This window comes from Lampetra fluviatilis, chromosome 3, assembly GCF_964198595.1.
Source record: "Lampetra fluviatilis chromosome 3, kcLamFluv1.1, whole genome shotgun sequence".
Taxonomy (NCBI): domain Eukaryota; kingdom Metazoa; phylum Chordata; class Hyperoartia; order Petromyzontiformes; family Petromyzontidae; genus Lampetra; species Lampetra fluviatilis.
Genome location: NC_136277.1, coordinates 11,465,415 through 11,482,676, shown reverse-complemented (window position 1 = coordinate 11,482,676; position 17,262 = coordinate 11,465,415). Strand labels below are relative to the sequence as shown.

Below are 17,262 nucleotides of genomic sequence, written 5' to 3'. Positions count from 1 at the left end.
ATTCACAAAAAAAATGTCAACACCGGCTTAAACACGTCGCAGCGATAATGATAGCGGCTGGGTGACTCGCGGGGGTGAAACGGCAGGCAGCGACAGCGCCACGATGATTTAGGGCGTGCATTTCCCCGACGCTTTGAAAGGAGTGAGCGTGCAATCACTCCGTGTAATCACGAAGTGCAATTTTTTTTTACTTACTTACACTCGGTTATTATAGTAGGTCCACCGATTAGAATTGCCGTTTGGAGAAAAAAATAATTCGCTCTCATTTAACTGACGAACGATTCGCTCGCAAAACACCACCGTGTCGGACATAACCGCCCCGGACGGAATTCGTTTTTTGTCCATAATTTTTTGGGTTCTTTCGGTAAAGTCACGTAGGTATAAAATAAAATAAATCACGACGTTTCGCGCGCAACACAAGCGTCCATCATCAGGTGGGAAAGCGTAGTCTGCTGCTGAGGCAGACTGTCCATGCCGAGGATGCACAAATACATCGGCGGCTACGGACAGTTAAATGGTCACGGAGGATTAATGCGACGGTCGGATATGCGGCTTTATAATGCGCACCAGTATTGTTTGTTGTAACTTTCTGACCCCGTGTCCACCCGCTCCCCAAACACTGGAGAATCAATTCCTCCGGTGTAAAATAAAGATTCTGATTCCGATGTATGACGTTGCAGGAGTCTCAGCGGCACAGCGGGCAGCTCGCAATCGGAAAGGTTTCGAGCTCAGCCCATAATCCCCTCCACGGTCGATAGAACGCGTTTCCCCGCTTTGCGAAGTCATCAACAGCGGCTGTCCTACGGCCATACTCGCCCCTGCCACAGCAACGTGGAACTTTCCCCCCCAATGGCTCGGGGCTGTCAACAGGAAATGAGCGAGGCCTCAATGCTCATTGGAGCGGGAAATGGCTTGAACTTTTTCTGTTGTCGCTGCTTGACTACACCAAAGATTAGCCGAAAAGCACCCCCTCCCCACCACCACCACCCCACATTCGTCACACGACGCTGGCGACGCACAAGCCACCGGTGATGGGAGCCCGAGACCATTAACTCACCGCAGCCGAAGACCTCGGCTTCATCGCGGGTGGGCAGGCGACTTGTGGGCCCAGATTTGAACCCAGAATTATATCAGCGTGGCTGTCTTGAGTGGCTCATACCCATCCATTGTAAATCCGCACCCCTCTTCCTCCTCCTCCTCACCCCCCCACCTCTTCCCCGCTAATAGAGCTACCTACCCCTACACCACCTCGATCCCACAGAGGTGCTTGTAGCGCAAATGCGAGAGTGTTGAAAGGCCTCTTCCCTTAAATGATCTCGGTTAATGAAATATCACTCACAGGTCTCTTTATCTTCTTGTTTATAAACGTCTGCCATTCTTTTAAAGCAGGACGCCATCCCCCCCCCCCCCGTCTTTGATTTACGCCACGTAACCCTAAACTGCGGCTGAGTGAGCGAATAATTCATCCCGAGGAGTTGTGGAAAAGTGCGGGGCAATTATTTGGCCCCTCTTTCACCCGGCAGCGGTAACAGTGACGACAATCATAATAATGTTTCACGAATTTGCAACCGTCGTTTTGTTAATCCACTGTTGGATGAAGGCCTCAACGTGAAGGGTGAGTTTGAGGTTGTTTTTTAATCAGATTTTTGGAATTTTAATGAAAACTTTGGATCTTTTTCGTACGTGTCTTCGGGCTCGCTCGACGGCACGTAACACCGTGTTGGCGGGGAAACAGCAGAGGGAGTGACAACTCATTCGTGAAGTCCCAAAACATTTCTCGATTGTCTGAAATTTGGTATCGTCTCGGCCTAATATAGGACATCTGTGAAAACGAGCTTTACGGCTCTTCGGATCCCTCCAGTACAAATAAATATTGTGATGCCGATGGGATTTTTCCACACACACACACTAACAAAAATCCGCACAGATGGGTTCACGAACCCACGTGTTGTACCGCCTTCAAATTCAACCTCATGGATTACCTTATTACTGGTAGGAACCACCTAGTTCCACCAGCCCACAGGGGATTATTGTGTCCGTCCGTCGTGCATCCAAAAATGGGAGGGGTGGGGCTGGGTGGAGAGGGGAGGGTGGGGAGGGTGGGGAGGGCTGGGTGGGGAGGGTGGGGCTGGGTGGGGGGTGGGAGGGGCTGGGTGGAGGGTGGAAGGGGTGAGGCTGGGTGGGGAGGGGCTGGTCACCCCGTGGTGCCCTTATAAAACTCAATGTTTAACCTACTCACGCCGGCTTGTGCCCGCCCTCACAGTCGGCCATATTTGCGGAATACACCACGCCGCCGTTGACCCTGGCCATTGACCCTGGCCATTGACCGAGCAACCCAACGTTCCTACCAGCTCTCTCCGCAGGAATGTGTTACACGAGCTGTACTACCCAGCTTCGCCCGGGACTTAGATCCACCACGCCCGGCCACCTTTGCCTCCCCAGTGGCGATGTTCACACACCACAGCAGTTACTCCTCTGAGGCTGAGTCGCCGGTGGTGGCCGTGAGCGGGAATCGAACTCGGGTCGCCAGGTTGGTAGCGCGGCGTGGCGCTAACCACTACACTACAATGCGTTACGCTTCCACGTGCGCGGGTCACGTGGCAGATGTGACGTCACAGCTCACTTGCCGTGCAAAAATATCTGCATTATTGAGCCTCCCCCACCCTCAAAAAAATATTCAAAAGTCTATTTTTATAATTTTTGCATGGTGTACAGTCTGGAAAGTACCCACATGGCAAATTTCTCAAGTTTGTTGCATGTCGGGAAGTACGCTAAACATTTTGAGCAGACACACGTGATCACAACTTTGCCTTTTAGATATATGGAGATGTATTTTGTTTTTGTTAAGGTTGTACGCACTGAGTGTTGTTTTTTTGACCGTTGTAATTCCTATTAATAAAGTGTATGGCCATCGCATGCGGGCAGCAGATGTTGAAGAGGCCTGCTTGTGTAGGCCTCGGGCAATTGTTGAGCGGCGCTCTGGGAAGGCACGCTCACTCGCAGTTGCTTCATTTCCCCTATTATTGTGTTGATACTTTTTTTTTATTTCTGAGTAACAACATTTTTTTGTGTTATTTTTACTTCTGCATTCGTTTTAGGGTTGAGAACCGATTTGAGATTTCGATGTAAAGCTTTCGTGACTGCAGGGATTTATCTTCTTGGTTCTTTCGGTAAAGTCACGTAGAAGGGAAGTAATAAAATAATAAAAATAAAACATAAAAAAATATTTATTTTATTATGTTTTATTTTAATAATTATTTTATTATGTTTTATTTTTATTACTTTTATTATGTTTTATTTTTATTATTTTATTACTTCCCTTCTACGTGACTTTACCGAAAGAACCAAGAAGATTTGGGATTTCTTTTACGTTGTGTGCGTGTTCTCCGCACACTCAAATTTAGTAGCTGGTGCGGTGTGTAGTAAACATCGCCACTTGGAGAGACAAAGGCGGCCGCAAGCACATCACACCGCACTTCAAAACCCAAATTCTTTGGTTTTTTCGGTAAAGTCACGTAGATAGAAAATAAAGATTAAATAAAATGAAAATAATAAAAGCAAAAACCACACTTTTTATTATTTTCAATTTATTTTTAATTAAAATTTATTTTCATTTTCTATCTACGTGACTTTACCGAAAGAACCCAAAATATATTGTGTGGTTTATTTCACAAGAACCTCGGGCACAAACTCGTAACAGTGCCACAGTGCCAGTGGCCTTCATAGGTGCTGCTGCTGCTCGCTAAAGAGCACTTGCCCCAACACTCTATTACAGGCTACACGGAGGGGAGGGCATGAATCTTTGTCTTATTTCTTGTAAGCCAAGTACAGTGGTGTAACGCAATCCTCTTGAGAACACGAGCAGCTGTACAGTGCAAGTACAAAGCAGCGAAGTTTTTGTTTCTTTAATAAAAGAATAAAGCACCTCCACCCCCTCGTATTGTCCGGATTATAAGACGCACCTGTTCCCCCCTCCCCACGTCCCCTCCCCCCCTTGCCCACGCACCCTCCCCCCCCTTGCCAACGCCCCCTCCCCCCCTTGCCCCCCCTCCCCACGCCCCCACCCCCCCTTGCCAACGCCCCCACCCCCCCCTTGCCAACGCCCCCTCCCCCCCTTGCCCCCCCTCCCCACGCCCCCACCCCACGCCCCCAACCCCCCCTTGCCAACGCCCCCACCCCCCCCTTGCCAACGCCCCCTCCCCCCCTTGCCCACGCCCCCCCCTTGCCCACGCCTCCCCCCCCTTGCCAACGCCCCCTCCCCCCTTGCCCACGCCCCCTCCCCCTCCCCCCCTTCCCCCCGCCCCCTCCCCCCCTTCCCCCCGCCCCCTTCCCCCCGCCCCCTTCCCCCCGCCCCCCCTTCCCCCCGCCCCCTCCCCCCCTTCCCCCCGCCCCCTCCCCCCTTGCCAACGCCCCCTCCCCCCTTGCCAACGCCCCCTCCCCACACCCCCTCCCCCCTTGACCACGCACCCCCCCCCCCCTTGCCCACGTCCTCCCCCCCCCTTGCCCTTCCTCACCCCCCCCTCCACCCCCCCCATATAACAACGTAACCCCCCCTGCTCGTAGTCCTTTACCTGGTGGGGGTGGTGGGGGGCAGCGAGCCCTATGCCCCTCCCCTGCAACCCCCCCCCCACCCCCCCCGGGGGGTAGCGACTGAGTTCGTGATTTAGTCCGAAGCGGAGTGCCTGCCAAACCCCCTCCCTCCCTCCCCCTTGTTACGAGTTTGTGCCCGAGGTTCTTGCGAAATAAAAAAACTAAATATTTTTTGGGTTCTTTCGGTAAAGTCACGTAGATAGAAAATGAAAAGAAATTTTAATTAAAAATAAATTGAAAAAAAAAGTGTGGTTTTTGCTTTAATTATTTTCAATTATTTTTTTTATTACATTTTTATTTTCTATCTACGTGACTTTACCGAAAGAACCAAAGAATTTGGGTTTTGATGATGAGTGGAAGTGCGGTGGTGATGAGCTTGCCTTGAAAATAAAGATCCTCCTTAACCATCTCAAGTCTCCTCTTCGTCAGCAATGGTTTGGGAAGGAGAGTTTTAGAAATGGACCGCATCTGCAAAGCTCGAATTTGACATGGATCTTCGCTGATGTTTCACGTACGTCTAACTGGTAAAAAGCAATCTTACGGTCAATTGTCAAAAGCCACTGCTGGATGTTTAGAAGCAGTTAAAAAAATTAGTTTTCAATCTGTGTGAGTCTGTCATACTATATGTGAGTCTATGGGCCACTGTGTGAGTCTATGGGTCTCTGTGTGAGTCTATGGGTCTCTGTGTGAGTCTATGGGTCTCTGTGTGAGTCCATGGGTCTCTGTGTGAGTCTATGGGTCTCTGTGCGAGCAGTCTATGGGTCTGTGTGAGTAGTCTATGGGTCTCTGTGTGAGTCTATGGGTCTCTGTGTGAGTCCATGGGTCTCTGTGTGAGTCTATGGGTCTCTGTGCGAGCAGTCTATGGGTCTGTGTGAGTAGTCTATGGGTCTCTGTGTGAGTCCATGGGTCTCTGTGTGAGTAGTCTATGGGTCTCTGTGTGAGTAGTATATGGGTCTCTGTGTGAGTAGTCTATGGGTCTCTGTGCGAGTAGTCTATGGGTCACATAGAGTACTACAGACTCACACAGATTGAAAACTCATATTTTTTATAACTGCTTTTTTAAAATCTTTATTTAAAAATGCCTAACTACAGTAGTCTATGGGTCTCTGTGTGAGTCTATGGGTCTTCACGTCAGTCTGTGAGTTTTTATGTATGTACGTTGAACTTCTTTCGCACCGCACGTAGCCAAAACTAAAACACAAAATGCAATTCCCCCCCAAAAAAAGAGTTTTCAATCCAGATTTCAAAGTTCCATAGCTCCAGTGGCTTCCGAATATCGGAAGGAAGGGCGCGTCCCGGACGACCGCAGAAGCGCACAATTCGGTGTCTTTGTTCGATGTCTAGCGAAAATCCGCCGCAGCAGCCGCAGCTGCTGCTGCTGCTGCGATGACCGGAGTTCGCTCGCCGAGGGTTTACGCTCCTTGACAAGATCGGCAGCGAGGTGCCTTACCGGCGGGATCATTCGTGGCAAGCGCAATCACGGGCAGCGTGGCCACCAACAAGACACAACGACGGGCACAGATTTATCATCTGAGAAACGTGAACACGATTTCAAAGCGGAGCGAGGAAAGGGGGCGGGCGGAGAGAGGACAACAACAAAATACATTAATCACCGCATTATTTCCACAGAGAGGGATGGTGGAGGGAGGTGGGGGGGGGCATTGATTTGGCACGTTCGGGAGGGACATAAACAAAGGCAAACACAAAATCATAAATATTTATGGGCGCACGAGGAGAAATGGACGGCCCCAATGTACGCGGCATTTCAATGGAGTGCGCGGCGTAACGCAAACGTTTGTGGAAATATAGTAAACGAATTCGTCTTAATTAATATACGATAACCAGGTCCTCCCTCCCCACCCCCACACACCTCTTATTATGCCTGTGCCACCGCACATCAAAGTGGCCTCGCTTTGATCTATTGAGAACGAGTATGTAAATGTTTGAACGACCCGCACGCATGGAACATCAACAGTTGTGTTCGCCACGAAGTGGCTGGCTGGCATCGCCACAGCGTTCGTGCCAGGCTAGGTGCACTTTAGGGCCACGTGAAGTGTCTAAGGATCACTGGCGGAAGGTCACTGGACAGACATAGGTGCCATGGGTTGACTGACTGAGATGACCTGTAGATACACCGCCTGTGCTCCCGACTGTGCCAACTTGTTGCGTTTTCGCCGCCCGTTGTTACGAGAGTCACTGCGCTGGTCTCCGTTATTGTTGGAGGGCGACTGCCTCCAACTGCCCAACAGCATCCTTCACGAGCCTCCTCCATCGAGGCCGATCTTGACACCGCTTGTACCAGTCATCCATACGTCCAATCAGCTTCACATCCTCCTGTACCGCATCAGTCCATTACTTCTCAAGCCAGTGCCGTGTCCGTTGAGCCCCTTCTATCCAGCCAAACAGAAGCTGCTCGGGTATGAGGTGGCTGGGCATGCGGGCTACATGACCCAGCCAACGCAGCCTTGCCTTCCGGAGGAGCTCACCGATGGGACTGTGTCCAGATCTTTGAAGGATCTGTGAGCTCCTCACACAATCCAGCCTGGTTAAACCCAAAATCGATTGGAGGCAGGCCAGCCTGCATGTTTCAAACCAGCACAGATGTTCCATTAGAGCGGTTCACGATTTGCAAGCACAGAGAAGGGAGGAGATGATGACTGTGGCTGAGAAGACCCGAAGTTCATGTGAAGTGACAGGCCAGGTCACTTTCACGCAACATTACACAGCTGATGAAGAGAATGCCACTAACTGCCAAAACAGAGCTGGTCATAAACACACTTGCCGTGCACGGAAACGTATCCACTCCTCTTCAAAACTGCCCCATCGCTGGTGGGGCAGTTGAGGGGGTGGGAGTATTGGATGACAGAAAATACCCAGGAAGGCACTCAGTTTTGGTGAGGCTGATGGTACGACCCGCATCTCTCAGCAGCATGCTCCAGGTTCAGCGGCACGCTCCAGGTTCAGCGGCCTTTGTCTCCCTGGTGGGGATGTTTACGCACTGCACCAGGTACTCATTTGAGGCTGAATCGACCTAGGGGAGGCCCAGGACCGGTTCAGATAATCGCCACCTGGTGTTGGCCGGGAAATCGAACCCAGGTCGCCAGGTTCGTAGCGCTAACCGCTAGACTACCGCTCCCCACATCCAGCCACACATACGCACACACACACACGTGCACAGCTGAGAACACCCACCGCTAGATTATAAGCTTGCTGCTTTCAAGTTATCTGCTGTTATCTGGCACTTGTGAATGCCAGCCTTGCCTTATCACAGCTGCTGTAGAGCTGCCTTTGTGGCAGGCAACCCACCACCCACCCCCCCTCTCCCACCATTTGTATGAAGCAAATCATGAAGACCTCAGAACACCGGGAATTGTGCGCGCGGTTCCGCAAACGCACGTGGAATCGCGTTTTCCCCAAGTCCACGCTGTGGCTCCGATCATTCCGCGGTGGATGCAAAGGTGCGTCTTGTGTCGTCACTTCTATATGATAATTGGTTTTTTAACCTTCTATCTGGCAACAAAACTGACGTCATCTGGTCCAACCCATGTGAGACTAGGCTCTAAGGAAAGCTGTCTCGGGTGTGGACCAATCAACTTCAAGGACAGTGCATACATTATCAGAGTTATGTTTTTTGTTTGCATTATGACTGCAGGTATTGTGGTCTATGCAAGCATGACTCCTTGTAAAAAAGGTCTCAGTTTTGTTGCCAGATAGAAGGGTAAATAACCAATTATCATATTTTTTACTGGCAAATGAGGTTCCAATGGTGTAAATGCTTACCCTGAGCTCTCATAATCTGATGGTGCATTGTCTTTTAGTTGTGCTCCTTTTGGCGTCATCTGGTCCAACACCATGTGAGACTAGGCTCTAAGGAAAGCTGTCTCGGGTGTGGACCAATCAACTTTAAGGACAGTGCATATCATTATCAGTTATGTTTTTTGTTTGCATTATGACTGCAGGCATTGTGGTCTATGCAAACATGACTCCTTGTAAAAAAGGTGTAAGTTTTGTTGCCAGATAGAAGGGTAAAAAAAACAATTATCAACACTGGTGGTGTTGGTGGAAGAGCCCTCTCCACTACAGGGCCCCCCCCCCTCTCTGGAGAGTGATCGACGACTGCGGTTGGCTGATCCTGGAGGAATCCCGATGAGCTATAAAACAATTGTTTTCACACGGATGTCCTGCAGTCACACGGATGTCAAATCTCCATCTACCACGCCCAGGTAAAGGTGCAGCCGTGTAAATTCTTTGCTCCCGCCGAATGATGGCGATGGAAGATTGAGACGGAGGTGATGACGATCGTGATGTCGATGGATGTATAATGGACGATGATGATATTTGTCCACATGGCAGATGATGTATGATGGTGGAGACAAGGACGATGCTGGCGATGGCGAATATTGACGATCACGATCACAATGCTCCGTGCACCCGCCCGACCAGGGATTTTTTTAACGCGTCCCGTTACCGGTCGCGAGAGCTCAACGCTGTGACCTCATAACCTCCGCGCGTCGCGATAAACAACATCATCTCATTATCGCTCGAGATGCAGTTCCTCCTTACGATCAATCCGTGCGCGCTAATCCGATGACGCGGCGGACAGAGGCTACCGGCGATCTGACAGACAGATAATCTGACGCAACCTCTTGGCCGTCGCTGCGTTGGCGACTAATGACGGCCTCATCCGATTATCTGTCATACAGGTGGATAATCCAATAAATTGGGATGCAGAAGATAACTACGTGAACCGTTGATGGAATAATCGCTGTCGGGCAAAACCAATTTTCAAGCCATTGGGAATCTGATAGCGATAGAACGGGGAGGAGGAGGGGGGGGGAGAGACTGCATCACTGGGAGGAATTGACAGCAAAGGTGAGGCAGTGTTTAGTCCCGTATTGTTGGCATTTGAACAAGGCAAGCTTGCCTCTGCCGCGAGCATTAATGACACATTTTAAAAAGTGACATCGGGATTCTCGCCGTACGTTCCCTGACGTTTTATATCGCATCGTGAAATCATATTTTGCGCTCATCCCAGCAATAACAATATAATGGGTCGCCGTTGTGGCGAGAGATGGTAACCTACCTCGCCAGGTATAAAGGAAAGGAGTTGGGAGATTGCAGTGTCTCTCTCTCTCTCTCCCCGTGGTGGCGTTTGATTTTTCTCCGGGTCCTTCGATTTTCCCCTCCACGTTTAGAATCGACATCGCGCCGTTTAGAGTATCTGGCTGCTGTACGTGTCCAGGCGACGAGCCACTTCGTCGAGCTATCATTTGCGATAGCCTTTTAATTTTCAACTAAAGCCTCAAGTGAGTCTCAAGACTGCAGGGATCCATACTCTTTGGTTCTTTCGGTAAAGTCACGTGGGTATGAAGTAAAATAAATGACGGACGCTTGTGTTGCGCCCGAAACGTCGTGATTTAACCTTCTTGGTTCTTTCGGTAAAGTCACGTAGAAGGGAAATAATAAAATAATAAAAATAAAACATATTAAAATACAATTCTCACGACGTTTCAGCCACAACGCAAGCAGCCGTCCTCAGGTGAAGAACAGGTCTGTCGGAAATATCTACGTGACTTTACCGAAAGAACCAAAGAGTATGAGTCTCAACACTTTTTTTCAGGAGGGTGCTCCTACATTGCGATGTTTGGCCATGAACTCCGTTCCCGGCGTATTTCCCTTCGCGCGAGAGGAATCTGACAAAACTCGGAGAACGCTTACACGGCGCACGAAGGGGGTAACACGCAAAGCTGCGCATGGATGGAATCAAGAATCCACTGCGGTACTACCCTGTCCTGGCCACCTCGCTACCCAATCCTGCAACACCTGCGTGCGTATGCAATGTTGAACTTCTTTCGCACCGTACGTAGCCAACCGTACTAATTGGACAACAAACTAAACACACAAAAGCAGTTCTAAAGAAATGAGTTTCCAATCCACGCCACTTAAAAGCACACGGCTGCCAGCGGCTTCCTAATATCGGAAGGAAGAGAGCGTTCCAGACGGCCGCAGAAGCGCGCCTGAAAGCGCGCGACGTGGCGACCGTCTTTTGTTCGATGTTTAGCCAAAATCCGCTGCGAGGATGACCGGAGTTTGCGCGTGACGGTGATGCTACTTGACCAGAACAGCAATGCATTGTGGTTCCTTTGCGGCAAGCGCCTCGTGTCCAATGAGTGCGACAGGCTCAACTCTGCTCAGCTTACATCGTCCTCAGCGTCACGCCGCAGCTAAACACCGTGGCCGGGAATCGAGCCCAGGTCGCCGGACTCGCAGGGCAGTGCGCTAACCATGGCGCCACCCACCCACCCACCCACCGCTCCGCTCACACACGCACACACACACGGCTGCACGTGAATACAAATATATAAATATATCTCTTTGTGGCCGCTCAAAGAAGCTTTCGCAGAGTTGTTTCAAGTTGCACGCAGCCTCCGCCCGATGACAGACTACTCCACACCGCGCTAGCGACGTCACCGCTCGCTCGCCCGCTCGTTCGTGTGCCTTGCGAGAGACCCCTCCAGCCACAGATCGGCCCACACCAACACGGGCACAAAGTTTTTATCCGCCCACTGATCTAAAAGCAATGGAGGGTGGCGATTCCGTGAGAGGAGGTCGCCTGGACTGGCTCACTCACTCGAGCGCCGCTCGCGGGGACCTGTTCACAAACACGCGTCCTCCTACTAGGTCGACCCGGCCTTAAATTTTTTTTTAAACGCCCGGTGCGGCGGTGCGAAAAACACACCGGCGGCGGGGAGACGAGCGTGTCTGTGGCGTGGTTTTGCTAAAAAAATGCTCATCCGCACCGTGCCCTCCCCCCCCCCGCCCCCTCTTCCCCCACCGACCCCATCCTCGTGGTGCCGTGCCGGCCGGCCTCATGGGTAGGTGCTTGTGCAGAGCACTTGCGCCCTGCAAGTCTGTTCAGGCTATAGGGGGGAGTGTGATTCATTGCACAACGTGCTAACCGCAGCACCACCGCTCCCACCAGCACGCACAGATTCTCTACATGTACTGCATCTGAATAAGCAAACGCGCATTAACGGAAATGTAAACCGCTTAGAGAAATTAAGTAGGACACGTCACGGCGGGTAGGGATGATGGTTGTCGGTGAAGAACGGTGAACCAGTCAACGTGCAACGTTGGGCGGACGTTGGCAGGTGGTTGGAGACGTCGCGACCGACGTTGGCACAAAGTTGAGCTCAACGTTGGGCCAAAAAGGAACGCAGCGGAGAGGACGCGGCACCAAACGAGACGGAGCGACGAAATCAGCTCGTGCGTGTGCAGGCGACGCGGATCGATACATTGCACGAACCATGCGACGTGGCTACAGTTTGGGGAGGGCCTATCATCCAGCAGTGGCTTGATCATGACAGATGATGGCGGCGGTGGTGGTGGTGGTGGTGGGGTGCCACGGTATGCAGGAGGTCGTGGGTTCGATCCTGACCCTGACGCCTGTTGCTGTATATGTGAATTTTGCATGTCTCTCTCCCCGTGGTCGCGTGAATTTTTCTCCGGTTTACGTTTCCCGATGATGATGACGACGATGACAGCATTTGTCTGCTCCTATAAATTTCCACGTGACGACAAGCAACTTTGTCGGTCTGTAATCTGCGATCGCCCGGTCGCTTCTGACAAAGAGCGATAAAACATGAAAATCTCAATGGGCGCCTTAACTGGTTAAATAAAGTCACGTAGATGAAAAATTTAAATAATAATAATAATAAAATATGATAATTGTTTTTTTACCCTTTTATCGGGCAACAAAACTGACACCTTTTTTTACAAGGAGTCATGTTTGCATTGACCACAATACCTGCAGTCATAATGCAAACAAAAAACACAACTCTGATAATGCACACACTGTCCTTGAAGTTGATTGGTCCACACCCGAGACAGCTTTCCTTAGAGCCTAGTCTCACATGGTGTTGGACCAGATGACGCCAAAAGGCGCAATAAAATAATCAAATGAAAATATCGAAATTCATGTTATCATTTTTTATTATTTCAATTTTTCATCTACGTGACTTTCATCGAAAAAACCAAAGAGTACGGATCCTTGCAGTCAGAATAGGTTAAATAAAATTAAAATAGCGAATAGCTTTTTAAACACAAGACAGAGCCTCGTACCGGTTGCGGGAGGCCAACCGCTTGCGCTGAGCAGCAGCTGCAGCAGCAGGGCCTGAAGCAGTCTCCAGCTGGCCATCGTGAACCCGCGCGGGACTTCGTCAGCAGGAGACGGAGGAGTCGGGCATAGCGCGGAGTGCGTGCGCGTGACCCGAAGCATGCGACCTCTGAACCCGCCGACCTCTGACCCCACCCCGGCAAAGGGCTCTCTCTCTCTCTCCAAGGCGTTGCTGGAGACGTTGAGGTCCGTTTAGGTCTCAGGACATGGTCAGGTGAATCCTGTGGTGGAGAAGAGGGAGGGAGAGAGTTTTTGTCATCGTTAGTGTGGACGTCCGCCGTTGCCATCGAGATCATCAGCAGCAGCATCATCATCATCATCGTCCAGTACACCCGTCGCGATGGTCCTGTTTCCGATTAGCACCCCTTGGCAACGTACGGCGCAAAACAAGTTCAGCATACATACGTACATACATCCGGTCTATCACCAGCGACCCATGACAAAAGAATTCCTTGAAAAATCAAGTCGGCCACGGGGAGAAAGCCCATGCGCATCGGTGGGTTACCGCGCCTTCAAGCAACGGTACAGACGGGCAAGAGAAACCAACTTGCTGTACTGCCTGCTGTTCTACAGTCGGCTCGTGTGTCTCTCCCTGGTACGTAGGGGGGGGGGGGGGCGACGTTTTGCGCGTTCGCTCGCTGCAGGCGCCGTTGAATCGTGGCCATTCGCAGGCCACGTCAGTCGCTCGGTCGCCCGAGGACAGAGGAATGACGGGACGAACGGACGGGACGAACGAGACGAGACGAACGTAAAAGGACTGAATGGGGCGAATGAACGGGGATGGATGAACGAGGGCAAACGTAAAGGACTGAATGGGGCGAATGAACGGGGACGGATGAACGAAAAGAAAAAACGAACGAACGGGACGAACGGAGCTTCGGTGACAGATGCCCCCGCATCGCAAACGCGATGGGGCCCCGCCCGCTCGCGCGGCAGAGCGAGAATGCGTACGAGGCGGAACGACGTCGCGCATCCGGCAACCCGTCGGTAATTACGCTCGCAAATAAACACACGGCGGCGGTGGTGGGGGGATTGGAGATTGTGTCGGCGCGGAGAAAACACAACGACCACGAGCGCAGCAGCAGCGTCGTCATCAACAATAACAACAAACAAACAAACAAACCGCGCCGTTTCGTGAGTGGCGACAGAGAGTGGCGGGGGCGCGCTTGGAGCGAGCAGGAAACCCGAGCAGCCGAAAGCTCAAGGCGACCCAAGTAGCTCAAGGAGTGGAGTGGGGAGGTAGGAGGAGAGGGCCCGGATTGATGGCAAAGGTAGGAGCTGAATCAAACGTCAGCTCGAACTCATTGTTATTTACTTTCTGATCCAACCACACTGGGCGCCTGTGAAGAAGAGCTTCATAGCTTTTTTGATTTAAAGCTTTCGTGACTGCAGGGATTCATCTTCTTGGTTCTTTCGGTAAAGTCACGTGGAATTGAAATAATAAAATAATAAAAATAAAACATAATAAAATTATTCTCACGACGTTTCGGCCACAACGCAAGCAGCCGTCCTCAGGTCAAGAACAGGTCTGTCGGAAAGACAGCGTCTGACAGACCTGTTCTTCACCTGAGGACGGCTACTTGCGTTGTGGCCGAAACGTCGTGAGAATTATTTTATTATGTTTTCTTTTTATTATTTCCCTTCTACGTGATTTTACCAAAAGAACCAAGAAGATGAGCTTCATAGCTCATCGGATTCCTCGTCCAGTCTAAACGAAGATTCCGATGTTTCGGAGATCCCGATAAACGTAGCATGGTAATGCAAACAACACGGGCAATTAAAATCCCAATCTCACCTGTATCTCTCATCTCACGACATCTCTATCGTCGCGTCTGCATATCTCTCATCTCACGACGTCTCAATCTGTTGTGTAGATCTCTCTTATTACACGAAGTCTCGATCTGTTCCATACATCTCTTCTATCATCTCACAAAGTATCTTATCAATTGGAACAGGGCGGGCGGGCAACATCTAAACATAACTTCACCGCCACCACCGCCGCAATGGATCCCCTGACCACCAGCAATCCGGTGGCAACTATTTAAGCTTCCGACTCGGCTTAAGTAACAAGGTGCTGCTTCGAACACCGTACATTTTTGCTTGTTTAGTTTTCATAAGGCACGGCAGCAGAAGGCAAATGGCTCCGTGACTGAAGTGGAAACCAGACTTTCTAACCACAGAGGGCTTTTCGTTAAATCAACACACGCACGCGCGTTCTCTCTCTCGTGCGCTACACACACACAAAGACAAATATCCCCCGTATAGCTTTTTTTACGGACTGTTAGGGGCAAGTGCTTTTAGCGAGGAGCACCTACCAAAGTCGACACGGCACACCACGCGCGGCCGCCTTTGTCTCCCCAGTGGCGATGTTTACACACCGCGCCGGGTACTCATTTCAGGCCGAGTCGACCTAGGGGTGGCCCCGGGAACCGGTTCAAATAATCGTCACCTGGCGTTGTCCGTGAGCGGGAATCGATCTCGGATCGCCGGGCTCATAGCGCAGCGCGCTAACCACTACACTGCCACACGCGCTCATACACACACATGCGCACACGCTCACACACACACATGCTCACACACACACACACATGCTCACACACACACACACTCGCACACACACTCTCACACTCACTCACACACACACATGCTCACACGCTCACACACACGCTCACACACACACATGCTCACACACACACACATGCTCACACACACACATGCTCACACACACACATGCTCACACACACACACACATGCTCACACACACACACCCTCACACACACGCACACATGCTCACACACACACGCTCACACACACATGCTCGCACACACACACATGCTCACACACACACACATGCTCACACACACACACATGCTCACACACACATGCTCACACACACACATGCTCACACACTTACTCACACACACTCACACACACACACATGTTCGTACACACATGCTGATACACACATCCTCACACACACACACATGCTCACACATACACACATGCTCTCACACACACATACTCACACACACACACACATGCTCTCACACACACACACATGCTCTCACACACACACACATGCTCTCACACACACACACACATGCTCACACACACACACCCTCACACACACGCACACACGCTCACACACACACGCTCACACACACACGCTCACACACACATACTCACACACACACACACATGCTCTCACACACACGCACACATGCTCACACACACACGCTCACACACACACGCTCGCACACACACACATGCTCACACACACACACATGCTCACACACACACACATGCTCACACACACACACATGCTCACACACACATGCTCACACACACATAAACACACGCTCACACACTTACTCACACACACTCACACACACACACATGTTCGTACACACATGCTGATACACACATCCTCACACACACACATGCTCACACATACACACATGCTCTCACACATACACACATGCTCTCACACACACATACTCACACACACACACACACATGCTCTCACACACACACACACATGCTCTCACACACACACACACATGCTCTCACACACACACACACATGCTCACACACACACACACATACTCACACACACACACACACATGCTCTCACACACACACACATGCTCTCACACACACACACACATGCTCACACACACACACACATGCTCACACACACACACACACATGCTCACACACACACACTCTCAGAAACACACACACGCACATGCTCTCACACACACACACACATGCTCACACACACACACACTCTCAGAAACACACACACACACATGCTCACACACACACACACACATGCTCACACACACACACATGCTCTCACACACACACACACATGCTCACACACACACACACACATGCTCACACGCACACACATGCTCTCACACACACACACACATGCTCTCACACACACACACACATGCTCACACACACACACACACATGCTCACACACACACACATGCTCTCACACACACACATGCTCACACACACACACACATGCTCTCACACACACACACACATGCTCACACACACACACACATGCTCTCACACACACACACACATGCTCTCACACACACACACACATGCTCTCACACACACACACATGCTCTCACACACACACACATGCTCTCACACACACACACATGCTCTCACACACACACACATGCTCACACACACACACACACATGCTCTCACACACACACACACATGCTCACACACACACACACTCTCAGAAACACACACACGCACATGCTCTCACACACACACACACATGCTCACACACACACACACTCTCAGAAACACACACACACACATGCTCTCACACACACACACACATGCTCACACACTCTCAGAAACACACACACGCACATGCTCACACACACACACATGCTCTCACACACACACACACATGCTCTCACACACACACACATGCTCTCACACACACATACATGCTCTC

The 17,262-nt window shown here is 50.9% G+C and overlaps 1 protein-coding gene across 1 annotated transcript in view; it reads right to left on the bottom strand.

Annotated features, from left to right (window-relative positions):
* LOC144952362 (adhesion G protein-coupled receptor L2-like) overlaps nt 1-17,262 on the bottom strand; it is a 220,879-nt gene that overhangs the window by 124,427 nt on the left and 79,190 nt on the right. Inside the window, 1 exon segment of the mRNA XM_078882747.1 lies at nt 12,712-12,987. Coding sequence (XP_078738873.1) covers nt 12,712-12,868 — 157 coding nt within the window. The 5' untranslated portion in view covers nt 12,869-12,987.